This window comes from Ranitomeya imitator, chromosome 2, assembly GCF_032444005.1.
Source record: "Ranitomeya imitator isolate aRanImi1 chromosome 2, aRanImi1.pri, whole genome shotgun sequence".
Classification (NCBI taxonomy): Eukaryota; Metazoa; Chordata; class Amphibia; order Anura; family Dendrobatidae; genus Ranitomeya; species Ranitomeya imitator.
The window spans coordinates 393,856,017-393,882,902 of record NC_091283.1 but is presented as its reverse complement, the minus strand read 5'-3'; the positions used below and the strand labels follow the sequence as shown (position 1 = coordinate 393,882,902).

Sequence of the window (26,886 nt, the reverse complement as noted above, 5' to 3'; positions counted from 1 at the left end):
GAGATGGAGGAAAGATAATGAGTTCATATTTGTCCACATTGAGCTTGAGGAAGCGAGAGGAGAAGAAGGAGGATATGGCCGATAAAAACTCAGATTCTGGAGAGCAAAGAGGTGACATCTGGGCCAGAGAGGTAGATCTGAGTGCCATCGGCATATAGATGGTACTGGAAGCCATAGGACCTTATGAGTTGTCCCAGGCCGAGTGTATAGATTGAGAAGAGTAAGGGTCCTAGGACAGAGCCATGGGGGACTCCAACAGAGAGGGGGCGAGATGAAGCGGTAGTATGGGAGTAGGAAACGCTAAATGTGCGGTTGGAAAGGTATGAGGAGATCCAGATAGGGCAAGGTCTTTGACCCCAAAGGAAGAGAGGATCTGTAGTAGGAGGCAGTGGTCAACTGTGTCGAAGGCAGAGGACAGGTCTAGGAGGAGGAGTATAGAGAATTGTCTGTTAGCTTTGGCTGTAATTAAGTAGTTAGTAATTTTGGTCAGGGCAGTCTCAGTGGAATGGTGGGGACAGAAGCCAGATTGTAGGTTGTTGAAGGGAGAGTTAGATGCAAATTGAGAGGAAAGTTCAGCATAGACGTGCTGCTCAAGAAGTTTGGAAGCAAATGGGAGCAAAGATATGGGGCGATAGCTGGACATACTGCTTGGGTCAAGGGATGGCTTTTTGAGGATAGGTGTGATTGTGGCATATTTGAAGGCAGAGGGGAAGGTACCAGAAGTTAGTGAAAGGTTGAAGAGATGGGTTAGGGATGGAATTAGTGTGGTGGTGAGGTTGGGGAGGAGGTGGGATGGGGTCAAGTGCACAAGTAGTGAGGTGTGATTTGGAGAGAAGATGAGCAAGCTCTCCTTCAGAGATTTTGGAGAGTGAAGTTATGGAGTTTGGGCATTGGTCTCTCATACAAAGGGGTTGTGGTGGTTGGCCAACAAAGACTTGCCTTGTTTGGTCTATCTTATTTTTGAAGTGCGTGGCAAAGTCCTAAGCAACAATTAGGGAACTCGGAGGGGGCAGTGGTGTGCGGAGGTGGGATAAGGAAGATACGAGGGTTGTGAAGTAGGCCTGTTTAGCAGAGGTGAGAGCTGATTTGAATGCCAGTGTTGCTTGTTTGAGTGCAATGAAATCATCTTGTGAATGCGTTTTCTTTCAACGCTGTTCTGCAATTCTGGATACTTGCCAAAGCTTTTTAGTGATGTTATTGTGCCAGGGTTGTCTATTGGTTTGTCGCACTCTGCTATGCATGACAGGGGCGACCGTGTCAATAGCTGATGCAAGAGTGGCATTGTAGAAAGCAGTGGCAGTGTCTGTGTCGTGGAGTGAGGATATAGAGGACAGTGGTAGGATAGAGTCAGAAAGTGTGTGAGTGTCTAGGTGTGCGAGGTTCCTGCGTGGGTGCGCATGGTGCTGGGCATGGGTGACAGGTGAGGAGGACAGGGATGATAAAGTGAGTAGATGGTGGTCAGATAGAGGGAGAGGGGAGGTTGTGAAGTTAGAGAGGGAGCATAAACGGGTGCAGACCAGGTCTAATGTGTGTCCATCTGTGTGGGTGGCTGAGGAGGACCACTGAGTAAGTCCAAAGTATGAAGTAGGGGTTCAGGAGTTTGGAGGCTGCTGACTAGTGGGTGTCAATGGGGATGTTGAAGTCAGCTATGATGATGGTGGGAATGTCAGCAGACAGAAAGTGAAGGAGCCACGTGGAGAATTGGTCAATAAAGGCAGTGGTCGGGCCCGGAGGTCGGTATATGATGGCCATTTGGAGGTTGTAGGGGGAGTAGATGCGGACAGAGTGGACTTCAAAAGAGGGGAGGATAAGGGAGGGTAGAGGTGGGATTGGGTTAAAGGTACAGTTGGAAGAAAGGAGAAGGCCCACTCCTCCACCATATTTGTTGCCAGGGCGAGGAGTGTGGGTGAACTGGAGGCCACCGTAACATATTGCAGCAGGGGAGGCTGTGTCAGAGGGTTTCGGTGATGCCCAGAAAGAAAAGATTATGAGAGGTAAAGAGGTCGTGAATCACGTGGAGTTTATTGCAGATGGAGCGGGCATTCCATAGCAATCCAAAGAGAGGGTGTAGGGGGGTTGGCGTCATGGGCAGAGAATTAAGGTGGGCAAGATTTCGGGTGTTTATATTGGGTTGGGAGCGATAGGAGGGGTAGTAATGGGAGGTATGAGCTGTGGGGGCCCGGGGTTGGGAGATATGTCACCAGCAGTGAGGAGAAGCAGAGAGAGACAGAGCAGGTGGGAGAAAGAGAGTGGGCGGCTTGTTTTGTGTTAGGAGAGATCTGAGGTTGAGGAGAAGGTCAGCAGAGGAGGTCAGGTGGGAAGGCAGGAGGGAAGGAGAGATTATTACTTGGTTAGGGGGTGCTGGGGTTTGAGGATAGCGAAGGAGAGTGAGGAGTAAGGGAGCCAAAACTGTTAGAGCATATGTCAGCATGATGAGAAAAAGTGTGGCGGAAAGGGAATGAAATTTAGTACATTTATTAAGTGGTTAGTCTTACCTTCTGTTCACTTCTGGCTCATTTCTGGCATATTTCTGCTATCATATTTGCTGTTATCCTTTTAGAGACATCCTTATAGAGACAGACCTGTGTCTCTGAATTTATAACAGGCTAACTGCTCATGAAATAGGCCAGGTGTGATCAGGAGGGAGGGGCAGCAGGAAGACTGGTCACAGACACAGGAGGGGATTAATAAAGCCAAAACTGTGTAGGTATAACACACAGTCCCATTATAGTCACATACAGAGATTTATCACAGGCTGAGCACTGAGGGGGTTAAAGTCCCCTGCGCCCAGTAACGGGGAATCTCCAGCACCTACCTCCACCTGCAGAGCCGCACTCCACATATATGGCTGTTCTGTGCGCACAGGACCTGTGATGAGGTCACAGGAGGGGAGGAGTCAGGGGTCACATGATCAGGGGCCTCAGTGTCTGCAGGACTCTGCTGTGCTGGTTGTCATGGTGCTGGATGAGGGGAAGATTCTGTGTGGGGTCAGGAAGAAGGTACAGGGTGTATGTCGCCGAGCCGTGTGTGTACGAGGTGTACGGAGCGGAGCTGTGTGTGTACGAGATGTATGGAGTGGAGCCGTGTGTGTATGAGATGTATGAAGCGGAGCTGTGTGTATAAGGGTGGTGTGGGGCGGTAGTCGTGGCTAAAGACTTCTTGCCTTGTGCAGGCATGTACTCTGGAGGACAGAGAATGAACTTCAATTCAATATTGCGGCCAGCATGCAGCCAGTGGGTAAGGAAAGGGTGAATCAAACACCTCAAAACTCTGCCCATATGACCAAAAACCGGTCCCGCCAAATTCAGGTGACAGGTTCCCTTTAAACATTACGGAGCTAACTGCCCTGTCAGGGCGCTTCAGCCCAACAGATTCAAATTCTAGATGTTTCTCAGGTTAACGGCCGTTAGCTCCTCCCACTTAACTATTTACACTCTGAGCATCTCTATATCCCCATCCCTATGATAAACTATGCACATCTACAGTACTTATACATAGCAGCAGAAATAAATATGTACATTACTAAACATACCCAATAGCAGTAGTCAAAGGTAAAATATAACATTAAACATAGATATACCTTATAACTTACAGTACCGGGACAGGCTAGAGAAATGCAAACATTCATATTTATTGACACCTCCTTGTGTCCATAAAGCCGCGTGTGTACAAGGTGTCCGGAGCGGAGCCGCGTGTGTACAGTATGTGGCCTAAAACATCACAAAAATAACTACAGGGGTTACTGGACTACACTGAGTTTTTGACTTTTTTAAAAAAGTTGTAATTGGTGAATCCCAAACCCTGCCTGATATAACGAACAATAAAAAAAAACACAAGGGAATACATATAAAATAGACTTTAGTCACTTCATCCCCAAGCCTTTTCTCACCTTCCTTACAAGTACAAATGTTTCAATTCTGAACACTTTCACTTTGTAGTAATAACTCTTGAAAGTATCATCATATCCCAGTGATTCTGAGGCTATTTTTTCACATTGTACTTCATGCTAGTAGTAAATTTTGGTCGAAATGATGTTCATTTATTTATTTACATATTGATAATTTGACCAAAAAAATGAAAATTTCACAATTCTCAAACTTTGAATTTTATGCCCTTAAACAAAATTTACATAACCATTTTTTTTTTTATTCAAATAAATTTTTATTAAGAATAACAAGATAAATGACATGTTACATTCTTATTTTCAATACAAAGCTTTTTTCCCCCCCTTCAAACATTCCCCTTCAATCCCACCACCCCCCAACCCCACCCAACAAAGCAGCTCACCTTGGTTAGCACTTCCATCATTAGACCAATATACTATCTAATCCCTCGGCCAATAATATAAGCCACATTTAACATTACCATTAATTAGGAACCTTAATTAACTCTCCCTCTATAATACCCCTATCCCATAGCAATCCACGGAGACCACATTTTATTGAACATTTCGATTTTCCCTCTTTTTTTATAAAACCCCTTTTCCAGTGTTAGGCCCTGCTTCACATACTGGAGGAACTCTCCTCTTGACGGCGGTTCTTCCCTAATCCAATTTCGAGCTATTACCTTCCTAGCCATGTATAACAATCTGGCAATAGCTATCTTTAGGTTGTTATCCACTCCAATCTCATCCACACATCCCAACAAGCACACTATAGGATCCCTTGGCACCTTACATCCATACGCACCTTCCATACGACTCAAAACTACCACCCAAAAAGCAGCCAGTCTCGGACACGTCCACATCATATGGAGTATATCAGCATCTGCAGTTTTACACCTCGGGCATTCAGAATCATTACGCAAACCAGCCTTATATAGCACCATCAGTGACTTATAAACCCTGTGTATCAGATAGAGCTGTGACAGTCTATACGGTTCGCTCAGTGACAATCGTGGGACCCATTCTAGCACCGACTCCGAAGTCTCATTCTCCATTGGACCCAGATCCCTCTCCCACTTAGCTCTCGCCATTATTGGAAACCCCAATAGGAAAGTGTGCAACAGATCTTTATACAAAGTAGATATGACTCCCCCAGTAGTCCCTTCATTACACACATACTCCAGTACTATATCCCTCTGAATTCCAATACCTCCGTTTCTACTCTGAGCTCCAAAAGCATGCCTCATCCGCAAATACTGAAATTCCCCCACAGTCCCAAGACCAAATTCCGCCTGTAATTGGGAAAATGATTTCAATTCACCTCGCTCAATTATTGAATCCCTTTGACTTGCCATTCTGTCAGTACCCCCAGTGCCTCAAACTCCTGTAAGTTGCTGTTATGCCATAGCGGTGAGAATCTAGTCAAATCCGTGACCCCCCGTAAATGTCTCAGCCTACCCCACAGCCTGCGTATCAACAACACAGTCGGGTATAATTTCCCCAGAGCCCCCAGGGATCCATCCTCCAAACATTGTACCACTGGCCTTCTTTTTGTCACCACTTCCATCAGCCGCTGTACCGCCCCAGATGACCCTTCATGCGCCCAGCCTTTTAAATGCTGACTCTGGGCTGCAAGAAAATATATTTCAGGGTTAGGCAATTCCAATCCCCCATCTTCCTTGGGTCGCTGAAGTGTCTCCAGTTTGATACGCGGATGCTGTCTCCCCCATATCAAATTCCTGAACAGAGAGTTAATCTGTCTAAATCTCCCGCGTGGTATCCAAACTGGCGCATTATGAAGAATATACAGTATTTTTGGCATCAAAATCATTTTAATAAGATTCACCCTACCTACCACAGATAAATGCAGTTTAAGCCAAGCATCCGCTTTCGCTTTAAGAACACCTAAGATTGGAGTCAGATTTCTATGTATATAGTCAGTAACAGGCATAGATACCCATATTCCAAGGTACTTAAATTGGCTAGTCACCTCCAGTCGCCCATCCTCCAGTGGCTCCCCACCATCATCATCCACCTTAAACAAGACAGACTTACTCCAGATTATCCTAAGTCCCGACACCGATCCGAAATGCTCAATAATCCCAATGGCTCCCTCCAAGGACGTACCCGGGTCAGCCAGAAATAGCAGAATGTCATCTGCATACAACGCCACCCTTTCTTCAATCATCCCATATTTAAACCCAGTCACCTCATCAGACCGTCGAAGCTTAGCAGCCAGTGGTTCCACAGCCAGAGCAAACAAAAGAGGAGAGAGCGGACACCCCTGTCTCGTCCCTCTAGCCAGTTGTATGGTCCGTGATAACTCCCCATTTACCCTAACCCTAGCCATCGGCATCGAGTACATCAGTTGAATCCAGGATATGAACTGCGGTCCAAACCCCATACTCCGGAGCACCTGCCAGAGATATCCCCACTCCACACTATCGAACGCCTTATGAGCGTCTAAAGATGCAATAACTCTCTGGCCACAGTTGTCGGATCTGAGTTGCAAATTCATATACAGCCTTCGTAAGTTGATCGCAGTGGACCGATCAGGCATAAAGCCGGACTGGTCTGAGTGCACCAGGCCAGAAATAACACTTGTCAACCTCATCGCCAACACCTTAGCCAGAAGTTTAACGTCGGTAGTAAGCAAAGAGATTGGCCGATATGAATCTGGCTGTGTCGGGTCCTTCCCCTCCTTAGGAATCACCACCATTATGGCCTCCCGCATAGATGCCGGTAGACGACCGCCACTCCTAGCCTCCTCCAGAAGTACCCTTAATTTAGGGATCAGCACTTCCCCAAAGTTTTTATAAATTTCAGCAGGAAATCCATCTACGCCAGGTGCCTTCCCATTAGCAATAGACTGCAGTGCCCGACCCAACTCCTCCTCCGTGATGGGAGCTTCCAAATCTTCTCTATCTATGTCACTCAGCCTTGGGAGCTCCAATTCCTCAAGGAACGCCACCGTGTCCTCCACCGACCCATCTACCTGAGAGGAATATAGGTCCGCATAAAAATCCGCAAAAATGTCCAAAATCTCTGAAGTCTCAGAGACAGCCACACCGCTCCCCGATACCAAAGAATGAACAAAGGAAGTGTTTCTCTGGGCAGAAGCCACCATCGATAGCAAATGACCCACAGATTCGCCCTCCTGGTAAAAAGCCAGATTCATGAATTCCCTCTTCCTTTCAGCCTTACCGAGCAATACCTCCTCCAACTGACTCTGAGCTGCCTTTAGCCTCCTCCCAGCTTCCGGAGTACCCGCTATTACCATCTCATCCTCGGCTATTCTCAGCCCTTCAACCGCCAACCTCTCTGTCTCTCTCGATTTCCTCTTATACCTGCTAATATCCCTGAACAGCAGTCCCCTCAAGTACGCTTTCATGGCTTCCCACACAGTAAGAACATCTACACTTTCCTCGTTGATCTCAAAAAATTCCACCAACTCCTTCTTTATCTTTTCCAAGTCCATACTGTGTAGCCAATTAGGGTGAATCTTCCACTCCTTCCTGCTCCCGATCCGTGTCCCCACCGGCCGAAATTCCACCTCAACTGGACTATGGTCTGAAAGAGCCCTAGGCAAATATCTCACCTCCCCTACCATCGTGTCCAGTAAACAGTTACCCAGCGCCAAGTCAATCCTAGACAAAGTACCATGAGCTGGCGAGTAGCATGAGTACGTCCTTTCCCCAATATGTCTAACTCTCCATAAATCAATCATACCTACTTCCCGGACATAGGTCCCAAATGTAGTGATATGTCCCCCTGTTCTATTCTGGGGATTTTTGTTTTTGTCCCAAAAGTCATCACAGATATTATTAAGATCACCAATAATTAGAGATGGTAACGGTCCCCAACGCTCTACCCTCTCCAGCACCTCTCTTATCTTCTTACTTGAGTATGGGGGCGGAATATACATTGCCGCTATACACATCAATACTCCATTCATTTTACATTTCACCACCACATACTGACCATCCACATCCTCTTTTACCATTACCTCCTCATACTGCACCCCCGCAGGTATTAACACAGACACACCCCTAGAGTACGTCGAGAAAGTAGAATGATACGCCCTCTGTATCCAGCGCCTATTCAATACGTTCACCCTCTCCCGCACTAAATGTGTCTCTAGCAGACATATCATTGAGACCTTCTGTTCTCGGACATACTGCAGACTTGCCACCCGCCGTGTTTTATCTGCCAGACCTCTCACATTCCAACTCAATATTTTAATACAATCTCCCATCATGTGGCTCATCATTTCTTAAAGTATCCAATTTCCCAAGTATGAGCTGCCCCAACCCTCCCACCCTTTTGCCCCCTCCCAACTTGCCCCCCTAACCCCCCCAATATAACGCATTCTTCCTCTCATCAAGAGTGGGGCTCCACTGCCCACTGCGAACACTCTCCCTTACTTAACCCTCTCCATTCGCGTCCCGCTGCCATAGCAATCACAATTCCCCCCCAACTTTCACTTTATTGTATCTTAACATTTCAACTTATATTAACATATAGAAAAAGTACCAAACCAGTTCACAGTACCCAGCATAACCCTCCTCCCCCATACTTAGTAGTTGGTACTGTCCCCTCCGGCCATTCCTTCAATATGGCCCAGCAAAACCCCCAACAGTTGCTCAACTCTTTAACCATTGCTAACGAGCGCAGAACTCTCCTCTATCGACAGAGAAAACAAATCCCAACTGGATCTCGCCGAAATGTCAGTCGCCCATTCCCTTAAGTTTTTTCTCATGAGTATCAAGCCACTGGGTAGCGTCCTCCGGTGTCAAGAAAAAGTGGGTCTTATTAAAAGTCACCAGTCTCAGCTTGGCGGGAAACATCACTGAGTACTGCACTCCCAGCTCCCTCAGTCGCCGCTTGACTCCAGTAAACTTCATCCGCTGTTTCTGAACCGCAGCGGAATAATCCGGATAAATGGCGATTTTTTGACCTCCAGCCTTTCTGAGGATAATGTCTCTGTCCCTGTAGTTCAGTATTTTAGCAAGCATGGTACGGGGATTCGCTCCTGGGGAAGGGGGCTGCGGCGGGACCCTATGAGCACGTTCAACAGCAAAAACTTTTGTCAACACTGTGCTCCCAATCTTCTCCAGAAGCCAGTTCTCAACAAATTCTGTGGGATTTCTCCCCTCAGTCTTTTCAGGCAGCCCCACTATACGTATATTATTTCTTCTGGATCTATTTTCCAGATCCTCATTTTTGGCAGCGAGCTCGGCTATTGCTTGGGCGAACTTCTTTTCAGCTTTTTGTAATTTCACTATGTGATCTTCTGCCTTGCTCACCCTCTCCTCCACCACTCCTATACGTTTGTCCATTTTCTGCAGAGCCGCATTAATCTGTGCCGTGTCCCCTTTAACTTCCTGCATCTGCAGGGCCAAGGAGTTCAGGGATTGCTGGAATGAAAAGATCAGTGTGATAACATCTCTAAGAGTCGGCTCCTCTCCCTGTGATATGCCTCCAAGTCCCCCACTAGCCCCAGCCATGCTGCCTCTCTCCTTCCCCCTCTGTACCTCATGCTGCTCAGCCTTGCTTGCTTCCTCCTCCTCCTGGTCAGCTCCAGCTCCAGATCCTGGTTCTGCCTCCTCAGCAGCCTCCACTCTGGCATACTGCTGCAGCTTTGCGGCCACCTCCATGCGCCGCTGACATGCGGCGTTCTCCTTCTCGGCGTCCTCCCTAGCATCGGCACCATCTTGGCCGGCTCCTGCATCGCTGGTGTCAGCGTCTTTCTGCCGCCTCCTGGTCATCACTGCCGACTCCGGACCCGCCGCTCCGCACCGCTGCACTTTCCGGACCTTCAGCCAGCCGGATTTAGGTGAATTTACCCGAAAATCGGGGTTAAAGCAGGATTTTTGTCCTTCTGGCAGCAGGAGCACTCTTCCCTGCTTCCACTCACATGGCCAGCTAGGACACGCCCCCTACATAATCATTTTTGTTAGGGACCGCATCATATTAGAAGTGACTTTAAAGGGTCTATATGACAGAAAAAATCTGAAAGTGACACCATTTTAAAAACTACACCCCTCAAGGAGAAGTTTACTAACCCTCTAAGTGCTTCAGAGAAATTAAAGCAATGTTGAAGGAAAAAATTAAAAAATTTTCCCACAAAAATGTTGCTTTAGCCCCATTTTTTTCATTTTTCACAATGGTAACAAGAGGAAATATTGGATATATACTGATATCCAATATTTGGTGAAAAATTACTGTTTAGGTGCACGGCAGGTTGCGGAAGGAAGGCACACCATTCGACTTTTGGAGTGCAAAATTATCTGGGATAGCGGACACCATGTCTTATTTGCGAAGTACCTAATGTTCCTAAACAGTGGAAACACCCCATCAGAGGGCAGTAGTTGAATACCAGCTCCAACATGCCTGTTGTTATTCCGGTCAGCCTCCGCACATAAGAACTGACGAGTGGGCATGGATGTTTGACATCTGTGAGGTTATAAAAAACTTTGAGAAATCAACCAAGATGGTGAATTGCGATGATGCACTGCTCACAATGAAAGAGGCTTTGCATGCGGACCAGGTGGAGATGGAGGAACAAAGACAAGGTGATACTGCCCAACCCGGCCTCATCTCATCTTCCCTGCACTGATTGGATGATAATAAAGAGGAGGTACAAGAGATCGTTGCCTGCGCTACAGAGGGTACTACTCATACCAGCTTAATTCCATCTGTTCAGCGTGCATGAGCTGAGGAGTTGGAGAGTCGTCCTCTTGGTGGGAACAGGGAAGTCTTGCCTGTTGGGAGTTTGGCACACATGGGTGATTTTATGTCCCGCTATGTTTCCAGTGACCTTTGCATTATATAGTTGTGTAAAAAAGTGTTTTTGGCCTTTCCTGATTTCCTATTATTTTGTATGTTTGTCACATTTAAATGATTCAGATCACCAAACAAATTTAAATATTAGACAAATGTAAGATAAGTAAACACAAAATGCAGTTTTTAAATTAAGGTGTTTATTATTAATGGAAAATATAAATTAACTGTGGTTTATCACATCTTTGGGAAGCCAAGTTCAAATTTCCTTGCCACACCCAGGCCTGATTACTGCCACACCTGTTCTCAATCAAGAAATCACTTAAATAGGACCTACCTGACAAAATTAAGTAGACCAAAAGCTCCTCAAAGACCAGACCTCATGCCGCGATCCAAAGAAATTCTGGAAAAAATGAGAAACAATGTAATTGAGATCTATCAGCCTGGAAAAGGTTATAAAGCCATTTCTAAAGCTCCAGCAAACCAGAGTGAGAGCCATTATCCACAAATGGCAAAAATGTTGAACAGTATTGAATTTTTCAAGGAGTGCCTGCTCACCAAAATTACCCAGAGAGCGCAGCAATGACTCATCCTAGAGATCACAAAAGACCCCACAACAGCATCCAAAGAACTTCAGGCCTCACCTGCCTCAGTTAAGGTCAGTGTACGTGACTCCACCATAAGAAAGAGACTGGGTAAATATGGCTTGCATGGCAGAGTTTCAAGACAAAAACAACTGCTGAGCAATAAGAACATAAAGGCTCGTCTCAGTTTTGCCAGAAAACATCTTGATGATCCCCAAAACTTTGGGGAGAATACTGTCTTGACTGACGATACAAAAGTTGAACTTTTTGGAAGGTGTACGACCCAATACATCTGGTGTAGATGTAACACAGCATTTCAGAAAAGGAACATCATACCAATAGTAAAATATGGTGGTGGTAGTGTGATGGTCTGAAGCTGTTTTGCTGTGTCAGGACCTGGAACACTTGCTGTAATAAATGAAACCATGAATTCTGCTGTCTGTCAAAAAATCTTGAAGGAGAATGTCTGGACATAAGTTCATGACCTCAAGCTGAATTACATTTGGGTTACGCAGCAGGACAAAAATGCAAAACACACCAGCAAGTCCACATCTAAATAACTTAAGAAAAACAAAATTAAGACTTTGGAGTGGCCTAGTCAAAGTCCTGACCTTAATCTGATTGAGATGCTGTGGCATGACCTTAAAAAGGTGTTTCATTCTTGGAAAACTTCCAGTGTGGCTGAATTGAAACAATTCTGCAAAGATGAATGGGCCAAAATTCCTCCAGAGCATTGTAAAAGACTCACTGCCAGTTATCACAAATGCTTGATTGTAGTTTTTTTTTACACAGAGCCTTGAAAGTTTGGATTTTTTTCCCTTTATAGCAAAGACCTTAATTTAAAAACTGCATTTTGTGTTTTCTTGAGTTATATTTGTCTAATATTTAATTCTGTTTGGTGATCTGAAACATTTAAGTGTGACAAGCACGCAAACAATAGGAAATCAAGAAGGGGAAAACACTTTTCACACAACTGTATGCATTTTGGCCAACACTGATTACTGGTTGTTCATCCTTCTTGACCCACACTATAAGGAGAACTTTCCATCTCTCCTTACTGTGGCGGAAAGGCTTAGTAAAATGATGCCATACCAGAAGACCCTAGGTGAACAATTAGTACAAAAATTCCCGCCTGACAACACTGGCGGCAGAGGTCATAGTTCCTTGGACAGCCAAGGAGTACAGATGAGGAAGACATACTCTAGGTCTAACAAAGACAGGGGAAGACTATTAAAGGTCTGGAGCAGTTTATCATGCCCTGATATGCAGTGTACTCTGACAAGGAGAGAAAGGTTTTGACGATGAAGGAATACCTAGCTGATCCAACCCGCATCCTTCGTGATTTCTCTGTGTTGTGCAACTATTGGGTATCCAAGCTGGACATGTGGCATGAACTTGTCCCTCTATGCCTTGGAGGTGCTGGTTTTTAGTGCCACCAGGTGCATAATAACTGATAGGTGCATCCACCTGTCAACTGTAAATGCTGACAGGCTGACTCTTATCCAAATGAACAAGGCTTGGATTGGCCAAGACTTCTCAACCCACCAGATGACAGCAGCGGAACATAAAGTCAGCTAAAGTGTTCCTTTTCTTCTGGTGTATTCCCATACAGTTCTCGCTTTCTTAATTTTTCTATCCTGTTCCTCTTTATCATGCGGCCCTCACGCCGTGCCTCTTTCTAATTCTTGGCTAGTTCTGGGGACGGTAAATGACAGCCAGCTGGAAGTTGGAGGGGGAATAGATGCGGACGGAGTGCACCTCAAATGAGGGGAGAGTAGCAGAGGGGGTAGTGGAATTGGGGTAAAGGAGCAGGTGCCGGACAGGAGCAAGTAAACTCCTCCATGTTTGGTGCTGGGGCGAGGGGTGTGAGAAGCCATCTCCTCTTTTCTCGACCACTTCACCACCTAGCTACTTCATTTCCTCTCTGCTGACATCCCCACTATCATCATGGGTGACTTCTATATCCCCATTGACACTTCCACCTCAGCTGCCTCTAAACAATGGTCTTCTGCGGCCACTCACAAAGATGGTCACACACTAAACCTTATATTTACCTACTTCTGTTCCCTCAATAATCTCACTAACTCACCCCTCCCCCTGTCTGACCACAACCTACTGACATTCTCTTCCCTCTCCTCTCCTAGTGCGCAACCCTCACCCCACAAACTCCCTCACTCTCGCAGAAACACCTCAATTTGCAATCACTCCTCTTTCATAGCTTCCCTTCATGGCACAGATGCTGCTGCCACTTTTTATAACACCACAATAACAGCAACACTCGCTTCGGCCGCCCCCCTCATGCATAGCAAAACTCGTACAATCGACAGCCCTGGCCTTTGCCTCTTTCTTTAAACAGAAGATTGATATGATCAGAGAAAGCTTTGGCCCGTATCCCCCAATGCCCCTCTTAGCTGCTCAACCCTGTTCCTCCAAAACCAGCTTCTCCACCATGACAGATCAGCTCTACACCCTCCTGTCAAGATCACACCTCACCACTTGCACGCTTGATCCGCTCCCGTCCCACCTCATCCCTAACCTCGCTAGTCTTCATCTCAACCCTAACACACCTCTTCAACCTCTCACTCACAACTGGTGTCTTCCCCTCATCCTTCAAGCATGCCAAGATCACACCCATCCTCAAAAAGCCCTCCCCCCGACCCATCCTCTGTGTCTAGTCCAATATCTCTTCTCCCTTATGCCTCAAAACTACTGGAACAGCATGTCCATCTTGAACTGTCCCCCCACCTCTCCTCCTGCTCCCTCTTTGACCGGTTACAATCTGGCTTCCGACCCCATCACTCAACTGAAACTGCCCTGACAAAAGTCACCAATGACCTACACTGCTCTGTCCTCCTTCTCCTGGACCTGTCTTCTGCCTTTGACACTGTGGACCACTCCATCCTGCTATAGATTCTCTCATCTCTTGGCATCACAGACTTGGCCCTATCCTGGATCTTGTCACATCTAACAGACAGAACATTCAGTGTCTCCCTCTCCCACACAACCTCCTCACCTCGCCCCTTGTCTGTCGGTGTTCCTCAAGGCTCAGTGCTAGGACCCCTACTCTTCTCCATCTCCATCTAGGACAGCTCATAGAATCCCATGGTTTGCAGTATCATCTCTATGCCAATGACATGCAGATCTACCTATCCAGACCTGACCTCACCTCCTTACTCACCAAAATCCCACACTGTCTGTCTGCTATCTCGGCCTTCTTTTCTGCTCACTTTCTAAAACTGAACATGGACAAAACACAATTCATCATCTTTCCCCATCTCACTCTACCCCTCCACCAGACCTATCCATCAATGTCAATGGCTGCTCACTTTCCCCAGTCCCGCATGCTTGGTGCCTCGAGGTGATCCTCGACTCTGCCCTCTCTTTCAAGCCACATATCCAAGCCCTTGCCTCCTCCTGCCTTCTCAAACTCAAAAATATTTCCCGACCATTCCTTGACCACGAAACCACAAAAACACTAGTGCAGACCCTTATAATCTCCCACCTTGACTACTGCAACCTCCTACTCTCTGGCCTCCCATCTAGCACTCTGACACCACTCCAATCCATCCTACACTCTGGTGCCCGACTAATGTACCTGTCTCGCCGACATTCCCCAGCCTCTCCCCTATGCCAAGCCCTTCACTGGCTTCCTATCGTCCAGAGACTCCAGTTCAAAACCCTTACTATGACATACAAAGCCATCCACAACCAGTCTCCTCCATACATCGGTGACATGGTCTCACGGTACTTACCTACATGCAACATTCGATCCTCGCAAGATCTGCTTCTCCACTCCCCTCTTATCTTTTCTTCCCACAACCGCATAAAAGACTGTCGCCAACCAAAGAAACCTTCAAAAAGAACCTGAAGACTCACCTCTTCCGACAAGCCTACAGCCTGCAGTGATCCTCAACCTACTGAACCGCCACATAACCAGCTCTACCCTCTGCTAGTGTATCCTCCCCATCCCCTGCAGACTGTGAGCCCTCGCGGGCAGGGTCCTCCCTCCTTCTGTACCTGTTAGTGCCTTGTTCTTTGCTCATGTTTATTGTATTATTATTTGTCTATATTTGCCCCCTTTTTCACATGTAAAGCGCCATGGAATAAATGGCGCTATAAAAATGTTTAATAATAATAAAATGCAGTCAGTTCAGCCAGGTTATAAGTGAAGCTGGAGGAGGGGCTATGTCGGGTGAGGGGTCTCCCTCTCAAGTAACTGAAGAATTAGGGGAGGGAGAGCTGCCAGGAGTGACATTTGTACAGGCAGAACAGACCTGTGAGTGCGACAGTGCAGGAGCGCGCCCAGTCAGAAAACGGAGATAAGTGGAGTACTCCCTGCTGGGACAACCAATTTATAATTCAGGCTGGGAGACCCCAGCCTCAGACAGCTCCTGGAAATCCGTCCTACCTCCTTTACCTTCCAAAAGTCCGCAGTAGACCTCAAGCTCGGACAGCCAATGATTCAAGGACCCAGGGGGCCTCCACCAGTCCAGAGAGAATCAAAGCAAGTGAGGGCTCAGGTTTGTGTTCGGCAGATCTTCATGCAGCTGTATAACTGTGGGAGGATACATTCTTCTCCTCGGAGCTGCATTGAGCACAAGCACAAAGATGGCCGATGCAACTTTTCCCACTTGCTGCTTCACCAGTTCAAACTCTCCCCTGAGGGATGCCCAATATCTTCTCACAGCTCCACCATTTCCCCGATCACTCAGGATGCTTAGAATAGTTTTTGAGACCCCAGTGAGTGGATCTTCTCCAGGATATTGTATCAGATGTACAGAGCTCAGCTCAAACACTTCCTCTCAGGTCCACAGCATAACCACACTTCGCACAATAAATATTTGACAAAAAATGTACAGTTTCTTTAACGAATAATGAACTATCTATGTCATTTCCTCTAGGTTTTACTACATAAAACAACACTATGTCAGGGAATCATGCCATACTATGACTATACTACGCATAGTTCGAAACGCTTCAGTTTGTGCACTTCTCTGTGACACTGCACTTTTATTATATGGATATTTTTTAACACTTTTTCAATAAACTTGCTATTTTTAACTGAATTTTTCCCCCAACCTGTTGCTGGATGTATCTTCCCTTTGAATTGTCTTCACCCTGCACAGGCTTCATTTCCGTGCACTGCCGGAGGAATTGCATTCATCTACTGTACCTGGAGAGTTGGATAAGACCTTTATCTTTTGTCTGTCAGTATGATGAAGAAACTACGGTACATTTCTGACATGTTTTTTGTTACACTGTTTTTGTCGTACGGAATAAATAACAAGACAGTTTTATAGTTCTGGTCACTCCAGATCTGGCGATACCAATTATGAAGGTTCTTTTGCTGTAACACAAAGGCTGCATTTTTAGTGGCAAAAAGGGTTTTCGTGATGTGTGTGTGAGTTTCTGTGTGTTTTAATTACATCTTTACATATTATATGTGTTTTAATTACCTTTTAACCACTTAAAAGCTGCGGTTGTGATTGACAGCAGCATTTAACAGGTAAATCGGATGTCAGATGCAGATGTCATATACATCTGTCACCCATGTAGGATCTTTACCCCACTTGGTGCGTTACTTATTTATCACCGCCGTTTTAATATTAGAAATAAGGACCCTAAATGGTCGCTGTTTTAATGGTTGTTAAGTTGTTAACAGAGGAGCTAGCTGTTGGATGGCAACTGTTATGATCTATAGCAACATCTTTCTAATGCTGATGTCACATCAAACAGAAGAGAGCGGCAACAGACATCTCATTTATATAAATGTTAAATATTTTATACACCAATTGTCACGATGTGACTGTGGGATAATAGATGTGCACCTATATTGACCTTCAGGCAAGGGGTCCCTGGCTATCCCTGTCCCAGGATTACCCCTGAAGGTGGAGGTGCCTGGGCCTCGTTCCTTCCTATGCTCCTAATCAGCACTAGTCTGTGCAGTGTATGGGGAAATACAAGACAAGACAGCAAGACAGACAGGGCAGAATTGGAAGGACAATCACACAACACTCTCTCAGGGAAATACAAAGAAGAATAGAAAGTGTATAGCCAAAGAGGCAACAAAAAAAATTAAGATAACTTGATGAAAAGGAAAGGGTTAACCAAACACCGCTTGCAACAACTTTAGAAATAACCAGGATGTGTCCAACTCTCCTGACCAGGATAGAGAACTTTTTGCTGGTATTACCTGAACAGTGGATCCAGCTTAAATAGGGAAAAATCAGATACGAATGGTTGTCTCACAGTATGTGACCACATGCAATCAACAAGCTCAATCCAGCGAAGATTTAACACATTCTAACCTGCCTATAAGCTGCAGCTCTAGAAGTCACTCTGTGCTGATCATAGCTATCTATGCAGTCATAAAAAGGAGTGTCTGAATCAGTGGAACTCACAGACCCTGACACCACCATGACAGTTGGATATGTTTGAGAAAAGCCTTGTGACATCTATATATATGATTCATACATAGGTGTATTATATGAATACTAATTGTTTTCAATAACAATCATTGGTAATTGAATACATTTTCTAATAATCTTAGAATGCTCAAAATAGTTATTGATTTTTCTTGTAAATGTGTGAATTTATTAAAACTTGCATTTTTTCTTACGTTTTCAAAAAATGATAAAAAAAGAAAAATTGCTACTTCCCTGTGTGCGTCCTTTGATGACTAACAAGAGATGCTTTCACTGTAAAGCGTTTCTCACATTCTGAACATGAAAATGGCTTCTCCCCTGTGTGACTTCTCTGATGTACAAGAAGAGTTGATTTCTTTGTAAAACATTTCCCACATTCTGAACATGAAAATGGCTTCTCCCCTGTGTGAATTCTATGATGTTCAATAAGATGTGATTTGTCAGTAAAACATTTCCCACATTCTGAGCATGAATATGGCTTCTCCTGTGTGTGAATACTCTGATGTCTGATAAGATTTGATTTCCCAATAAAACATTTCCCACATTCTGAACATAAAAATTCCTTCTCCCCTGTATGGATTCTCTGATGTGTAATGAGATTCAATTTCCTGTTAAAACATTTCCCACATTCTGAACATGAAAATGGCTTCTCCCCTGTGTGAATTCTCTGATGTCTTATGAGATTCAATTTCCTATTAAAACATTTCCCACATTCTGAACATGAAAATGGATTCTCTCCTGTGTGAATTTTCTGATGTCTTACGAGATTCAATTTCCTATTAAAACATTTCCCACATTCTGAGCATGAAAATAGTTTCTCCTCTTTAAGAGCTCGTTCAGATTCATTAGTCCTTCTATGACTTTTGTTTTGCTTATCGGTCATTGATGAAACAGAAGAAAGGACCTGTTCAAAATGGTTGGATGAAAGTCTTTTTCTGAGAAGGGATTGAGGTATATATGAGATAATGGCATGTTCTTCATATGTAGCTGGTGTAATACCATGATCATCTGTTGCGAAATCTGAAAGTACCTCTGAGTTCCTGGTACATTCATCTGTCAAGAATAAAAATAACTTAATTATTTTCCAATAATGCTACATTGAAATCATATCAATATTATATAGTTTATACATTTTTTTAAATCAGATCTTTTTTATTGATAAGAGAAAATGTATAACAATATTATAAGTCAGTCAATTAACAATAACATGTTTATAATTACATGATAGGCCATCACAGTATTGTTATCCATTAAATGCAAGCACTATCCAGTTATATAAACACCTTTATCTCTTATTTATTAATAACTATAAAACTATAAACCAATATCTCTCCACCCCCACATAACCAGAACAACCTAGTTACATAATTACATAATTACCTATCTCTCATCAATGCACCAGACGGTAGGCCTGGAACATTCAGCCAGGGTCCCCATATTTTATCAAAATTTCTTTGTTGCTTTTCTCTTTCTATATAGCCCCTTTTCCAAACATATGTTATCATTTATTCTATTTATTAATTAATTGATTGACAAAGACTGAGCATTCAACCAATGCGATGCAATGAATTTGCGAGCTTGGTATAGTATTCGTCATAATCCAATAGCTAACGAGGATTGAAAATCCTTTGAATTTTCCAAATACCTCAACACACATATCTTACGGTCTGCCTGAAGTTGCACCCCGAAATATCTGTATCTTTGTACCTGAGACAAGGTATTTGTCCAATACGAACCCAAACACCTACATTCCCAAAATATGCCCATTAAATGTGCATCCTCTGCCCCATCTAGGGCATTTCACATTCGAGTGAATTGGATTATGACGTTAGGCCACTAGGTTGCGCGGTTTAAATTTTTCACTTCTCTGTTCAATTCATCTTCTTCAATGGTCCACGATTTACTTTGTCTGTCACCAATCATTACCAGTTATATCAGGGGTGGGAACCTTTTTTCTGCCAAGGCCATTTGGATATTTACCGTATGTCATTATTCGGGGGCTGGACAAAACTATCAACTTGAAAACTATCCTGCTATATTTGGCCAAAGATTTAATTAACTCACCATTAATGTGGTTTATGGAGCTGCTTTTCTTTGGTGCAGCTGTGATGTTAGGTGATATTAGTGATGTTGCTACTCACAACTGTTTCCCAGGTTTGCTTCTGTCTTGAATGCAGACTTATAATGGATGTATGGGGGTAGAGGACACAGGACAGGGACTAAGGCAATTTTCACACATTCAGGATTTGCAGCAGAAAATTCTACTGCAAATCTTGATGTAATGGCAGGAAAAAACACTGTATAAAATATGCGTTATTGCCGTGTTTATTTACATGGTTTTTGTTCCAGATTTTTCTCCACTCATTGGAATGAGAGCAGCAAAAATTGAAATTATGCAGATCTGAATGTGTTGCAAAACAGGCGACATGTGCATTAGAATTCAGAAATCTCATTCACTTTTCTTTACTGTAAAATACTGCATATTTTCCTCAACAGTTTCGAGTGGAAAAATTTCACATAGCCTTCAAATCAATTTTTTTTTGGGGGGAAAGGGCCGGGAGGAGTGGCTTTGTAAGAAACATTTCAAGGTCCTGGAGTGGCATAGCCAGTATCCAGACCTGAACCCAATAGAAAATCTTTGGAGGGAGCTGAAACTCAGTGTTGCCGAGTGACAGACCCAAAACCTGAAAGATATGGAGAAGATCTGTATGGAGGAGTGGGCCAAAATCCCTGCTGCAGGGTGTGCAAACGTGGTCAAGAACTACTGGAAATGTCTGACCTCTGTAATTGCAAACAAAGGTTTCTGTACCAAATATAAAGTTCTGTTTTTCTATTGTATCAAATACATAATTAATGTAAAGAAATGCAAATTAATTATGTAAAAATCACACAATATGATTTGTTGTCTGTACCCAGAAATGGCACGAGAGAAAAAAAAAACAGTTTATCCCGCTGAAATAACAATTTTAGAATTAATAGTTCTTTTGTATATACTGCCTCCAAAAATTGTAATACAAGCTTGTTACACAAAATATAAGCCGTCATACATCTCTGTTGATGGAAAATTGTAAACTGTCTGACTCTCAGGATATGACGACATAAAAACAAATGATTTTTTTTCTCATAGTGTTTGTTATACAAAAGTAATAGAACACAAACAGAAATATATAAATTTAATATCACCATAATTGTGCGGACCCACAGAATAAAGTTAACCCCGCAGCATATGAATAGCGAAAACTGAACTAATAAAAAACCAACAGAATTGCTGTTTTTTTTTCTATTTTCCCTATAAAGAAAGAGTTAAAAATAGTTGGTTAGTAAGTTATATGTACCCCAAATTCCATAAAAACAAAATTACATGGGACTTGAAAAGGAACAAGTAAAATAAAAACAAAACAAAAAATATTTGTCCTGAAGAACAAAAATGGACACGTTCTTAAGGGGTTGATGCACACGGCAGGGCACTTGTGATGGGAGAGAATTGCTCGCACTGTTCAGTGCTCGATCGAGCATCATGGTGCTTGAGAAACTCGGCACTCGATCAAGTATCTGGGTACTTGAGTGCCATGCTCGATTCTCTGCCCCGCATGTTTGGCGCCTGATTTTCAGCCACTAAATATGTTTGGATTGTGGTAATGCAGTAGCCATGTTGACATTACTGTGATTGGTAGACTGCATAGCGTCATTGGGTCTATATGAGACCCGGTGATGCCATTTTGAGGGCACTGTACCAAGACATAGTGTAGGGAGACTCGCTGCTGCTGAAGGGACAGCGTGTTCAATAGTGTTCAGTTATATGCTGGTACAATGATAAAACAACAGGCTTTTTAGGGCTTATTCAAATAGATTCTATTCTAGAATAGAATTAGGGTAGGATTAGTATGAAGAGTGAATTAGCGGCACTTAAGGTACCGTCACACTAAGCGACGCTGCAGCGATACCGACAACGATCCGGATCGCTGCAGCGTCGCTGTTTGGTCGCTGGAGACAGCTCTCCAGCGACCAACGATGCCGGTAACCAGGGTAAACATCGGGTTACTAAGCGCAGGGCCGAGCTTAGTAACCCGATGTTTACCCTGGTTACCATCGTTAAAGTAAAAAAAACAACCACTACATACTTACCTACCGCTGTCTGTCCCCGGCGCTCTGCTTCTCTGGTCTGGCTGTGAGCACAGCGGCCGGAAAGCAGAGCGGTGACGTCACCGCTCTGCTTTCCGGCTGCCCGGCGCTCACAGCCAGACCAGAGAAGCACAGCGCCGGGGACAGACAGCGGTAGGTAAGTATGTAGTGGTTGTTTTTTTTACTTTAACGATGGTAACCAGGGTAAACATCGGGTTACTAAGCGCGGCCCTGCGCTTAGTAACCCGATGTTTACCCTGGTTACCAGTGAAGACATCGCTGAATCGGCGTCACACACACCGATTCAGCGATGTCAGCGGGAGAGCCAGCGACGAAACAAAGTTCTGGCCTTTCTTCCCCGACCAGCGATGTCACAGCAGGGGCCTGATCGCTGCTGTGTGTCACACTGGACGATATCGCTAGCCAGGACGCTGCAACGTCACGGATCGCTAGCGATATCGTCTAGTGTGACGGTACCTTAAGAGAAGGGTTGATTGCATTACAGACCCTGGTGTTGATACATTAAACTGAAAGTCCTTTCTAAGGTTAATTCAAATAGATTCTATTTTCTAATAACACCGCTCATATCTGAAAATCATTTAGGGTTAGCTGGTAAAGTAGGGATTAGCATACTAGATGCATTTCGACAGGGTTGATTGCCTTACAGATCTTATGGCTGCCAAAATCATGCAAAAATTGTGCAAGCAATGGAATAATCGAAAAAAAACTTGCAAGGAAATCACAGTTCTGCATGGTGAGTATTTTACCTATTCTCACAACAATTGGGCCCTATATATACTGGAATATTATGCTTGAAAATGAAAAACGTTACTGACGTTTTCAGACTGAGAAATGTATTTTGGCCATAAAAGTTCAGCCTGCGGCTCACTAGTAATGTTTCTGCCTTCCATATCAGGGGTCCTGAGTTTTAATCCCCAACACTGACAAGTTTCAAAAGTAAATTTAGAGACATTCACTGAGGACAGTGTCCGGAGTTAGACAAGACTAGGAATACAGAAAACTCCTTTCTAAAGCAGAGAGACAAACTAAATAAAATAGTATGAAAAGGTTTTTTCAAATATTAATCCTTAAGTGTATAATCCACATAAAAAAAACTCTGTGTCACAGCCCCTATAACAATCTACACATAATTATACCATCCAGTGACTGATTAGAACCTGTGACTTCTTGGCCTATAGTGGTCATTACTCACCTGTGCGGTTATCTGTAGGAATCTCCTCTTTACACCGCTCATCGCCCCTCACATATGTCTCTGTAGTATTACTATGGGGCAGATCTTCACCCTGCAACAAAGATTGTAAAGTCACAGACAGATGGAGAAGTTGTACAAATAGATTAAAAAAACAAACAGAAATAGTAAATGAACATGGTGACCAAAAATGAAACCCTATTTGACTTTCATGGTGCTCTAAGCATTGGTAAGTCGGACTATGGGTATTTGGATAAAATGTCTTTTTCAGGTGTATTCTGCATTTAACCCATCTGAAAAACAGGTTTCAAACGGCTAAAAGACATTGTGTGCATGTACCCTAAGTTAGAACAAGCCCCTTACTAGGTAGTAAAGGCCCCGTATACATTAGAGTAAATGTGTTCCTAACCTGCTGATACCAAATAGATTGGCCGACAGTTTGGAGTATATCTGTGGCTATGATTGATGACATCAGTGGAGATAATAATGTCTGATTGCCTGATTGCAGACTGCAGATCCTTTTGTACTCCAATAGATGAACCACTGGCAGACATATCTAGCAGCAGTTCTCTCATTGAAAACAAAAGAGAGCTCGGCAGAGGAAGGGACATAGGGCAAAAGTCAGGCAAGATTGCTGCCAGTTGACATCTACCTTAGGTCTATAAGGTCTTTAGTCAAACACTGTTCAGTCGAAATATCAGGACTCATTCAGACAGTTGTATTTTTAGTTTTTTATATTGTTCATGTGTGTATGCTGACCTTATAATTATTTTGAATCAATAAATAAAAGATTACTAAATCAACATTAACACAGGATGAAAACCAACATCAGAACATGCATTCGTCACTAAAACCACCAGCGGAAGATAAATACAGCACAAGAAAAGTCATCAGTACATGAATACAGCATCAGATCCATTATCAGTACATGTATAGATCAGCAGCTCAATATATGAATGCATCTACAGATTCATTGTCAGTGTATAAATACAGCACCAGAATAATCATCAGTACAGGAATACGGCACCAATCTTAGTACATCAAAAACTTGATATGATAGGAGTTATAGCCACCATCCAACTTCAGGCTGGGGAGCATCCAGTAACCATACTATTTATTAGATACAGGCAGTAGCACTATTAAATATTTAAAGTAAATTAAACAATCACTCCCACTATGTTTTTAATTCATGAAAAGTGTGGGTATGTGCATATAATTTAGTGTGAGTGCTTTAAAATACTCACATACTGCTGCTTTCTCCAGTATCCAACGACATTGATCTCTGGTTCCCAGTGACGTCACCACAATTGCAACTAGCCGGTTCACTATATACTCTATGTATCAGCCTGAAGTCTCTATTACAAAGAAAGCCCATCAACTTTTTTCTGACGCTCCTAGGTTTCCCAATGAAAAAGTCACTTTTGGGTCACAAAAAGCACAGCGTGACCAAGAGAGTCTGCTGATTGTTGACGTCAATAGGAAGCAAAAAAGAAAGGTGCTGGATACTGTAGAGACCAGCAGTAGGAGAGAATATCAATACACTCACACTACATTACATGCACATTTTTTTTAAAGAATAAGTGGGAGTACCTCTTTAACGTTTGGAGAATATCTAACATGATTTTTAAGCCTTTTAATCCATAGCAGATTGGTACCAGTCTGGGTTGTGATACCCCTACCTGATGATCCTGAGGAACAATGGGATTTTCTTGTTTCCAGTCTTGGGGAATAAGAGGACGGGGACATCTCTCTGGTGTTGTCCTCTTACTGCATGGGACTGGAGGAAACACATACAGGAACTGAATTCATTCTTTACATACAGATAATTATAGGCCGTGTGTATTTAGTCCTGCCTATTACCTGGTGATGTGAGGGGCTGGGGAACCTCCATCATGACGTCCTCGTACAGATCTTTGTGTCCTTCTAAATACTCCCACTCCTCCATGGAGAAATAGACGGTGACATCCTGACACCTTATAGGAACCTGACACATACAATGATACCGTCATCTCCCGATCCCTCCATAGCGTTACTGTATAATGTCCCAGCATTCCCAGCAGTGTCACCTCTCCAGTCAGCAGCTCAATCATCTTGTAGATGAGTTCTAGGATCTTCTGGTCATTGATGTCCTCATGTATCAGGGGGTGAGGTGGAGGCCCCGTGATTGGGCTCAGGGGTCTTCCCCATTCTTCAGACACAGGGTCCTGACAGTGCTCACTAGAGGTCTTCTTCACTACTGTGTAATCCTGGTTATGGAGAGACACATTAATAAACCTCACTACAGACATTTCCAGAGTCCTCACCTCTCCAGTTCTGTCCATCTGTTATTCCCATAGATATGAATGATGTAATGTGACGTCATCAGAATCTCTCACCTCTCCAGTAAGCCGGAAGAGGATCTCTAGGGTGAGGTGTAATATCCTCTCCGCCATCTTGTCCCTGTCCCTATCCATCCTTGTAGGGTCACTCCGGAGAATTCTCTTATATAGAAGATCTCCACTGAGAGGATCCGATATTGTAGGGACCTGAATGGGGAGAAGATGACGCTGTAACAGAATAAAGATCCATGTAAGAAATCTCCGGAGCTGTTACCGGCGTCACATGATCACTACATCCAGTCATGGCCCCGTCCTGCCCCCGGTATAACATATAGTCCCATTATAGTCACATACAGAGATTTATCACAGGCTCAGCACTGAGGGGGTTAATGTCCCCTGCGCCCAGTAATGGGGAATCTCCAGCACCTACCTCCACCTGCAGAGCCGCACACCACATATATGGCTGTTCTGTGTGCACAGGACCTGTGATGAGGTCACAGGAGGGGAGGAGTCAGGGGTCACATGATCAGGGGCCTCAGCGTATGCAGGAGTCTGCTGTGCTGGTTGTCATGGTGCTCGATGAGGGGAAGTTTATGTGTGAGGCCAGGAGTGGTGATGAGCGAGCACTAAAATGCTCGTTACTAGGTCTAGTAAATCGTAATGCTCGAGTGCTCGACCTGAGTAACGAGTATAATGAAAGTTAATGGAAAACTTGAGCATTTTTCCGTGGACACAGCTTGTTTAGGTTATGAAGGAGGGACTCTGAAAGTCACAACGTTTTTTTTCAGACCCATCAGGCGGCCCTCAATAGTTGTAGAGCGCAAGCAGGTGGCCCTCACTATTGTCAGAGGGCCACCTGGCTGCCCTCACTCTAATTTTAGAAGGCCAGCAGCCAGCCCTAACTAAGCATTTTTGGATTGCCAGCAGTCGGTTATGCTTTTGTATAGCTGTGTATTGCTACTGCAATAAAATGTATCCATCTGATGTGAGCAAATTTTTTTTTTCCTATTAATACTTTGAAGTTTAGAGGACCAGCAGGCAGCCCTCACAATTTATAGAGAGCTAGCAGCTGTCTTGTGGACAGATCAGACCAAGAAAAAGCTTTTTGGTAAAGCACATCATTCTACTGTTTACTGTAAATGGAATGAGGCCTACAAATAAAAGAACACAGTAGTTATAGTCAAATATGGTAGAGGTTCAAAGATATTTTGGGATTGTTTTGCTGCCTCTGTCACTGGATACCTTGACTGTGTACATGTATCATGAAATGTGAAGATTCCCAAAGGATTTTGGGTCACAATGTAGTGCCCTGTGCCAGAAAGCTGGGTTTGCATCCTAGATCATGGGTATTCCAGCAGGACAATTACCCCAAACATACTTCAAGAAGCACCCAGAAATGTATGGAAACAAAGCACTGGAGATTTCAGAAGTGTTAATTTCAGTTCCAGCATAAAGTCTCCCACGGCTATCTCTTGCATACAGATGCTACAGAGAAACTGCAAATGGACACATTAAATCAGTTAATTTTTCCTGCTTGTTTTTTAGGTTGCAGCAGCAAGGA

General features: G+C 44.0%; 2 protein-coding genes across 3 annotated transcripts in view; both read right to left on the bottom strand.

Annotated features, from left to right (window-relative positions):
- LOC138666658 (oocyte zinc finger protein XlCOF7.1-like) overlaps nucleotides 1–26,886 on the bottom strand; it is a 144,985-nt gene that overhangs the window by 36,144 nt on the left and 81,955 nt on the right. The window lies entirely within an intron of this gene.
- LOC138667027 (oocyte zinc finger protein XlCOF7.1-like) lies at nucleotides 17,714–25,817 on the bottom strand. Of its 2 annotated transcripts, none has more exons than XM_069755273.1 (7): nucleotides 25,756–25,817; nucleotides 25,383–25,553; nucleotides 25,074–25,253; nucleotides 24,868–24,991; nucleotides 24,687–24,784; nucleotides 23,011–23,101; nucleotides 17,714–18,728 (listed from the first exon to the last, which is right to left on the bottom strand). In XM_069755273.1, the coding sequence occupies exons 1-7, from the start codon at nucleotides 25,780–25,782 to the stop codon at nucleotides 17,902–17,904; spliced, it is 1,518 nt and encodes a 505-aa protein (XP_069611374.1). In that variant the 5' UTR covers nucleotides 25,783–25,817; the 3' UTR covers nucleotides 17,714–17,901. The 2 variants fall into 2 exon arrangements, with proteins under 2 accessions (XP_069611374.1, XP_069611375.1); XM_069755274.1 differs by having other exon boundaries at nucleotides 17,741–18,728; nucleotides 25,383–25,532; nucleotides 25,756–25,809.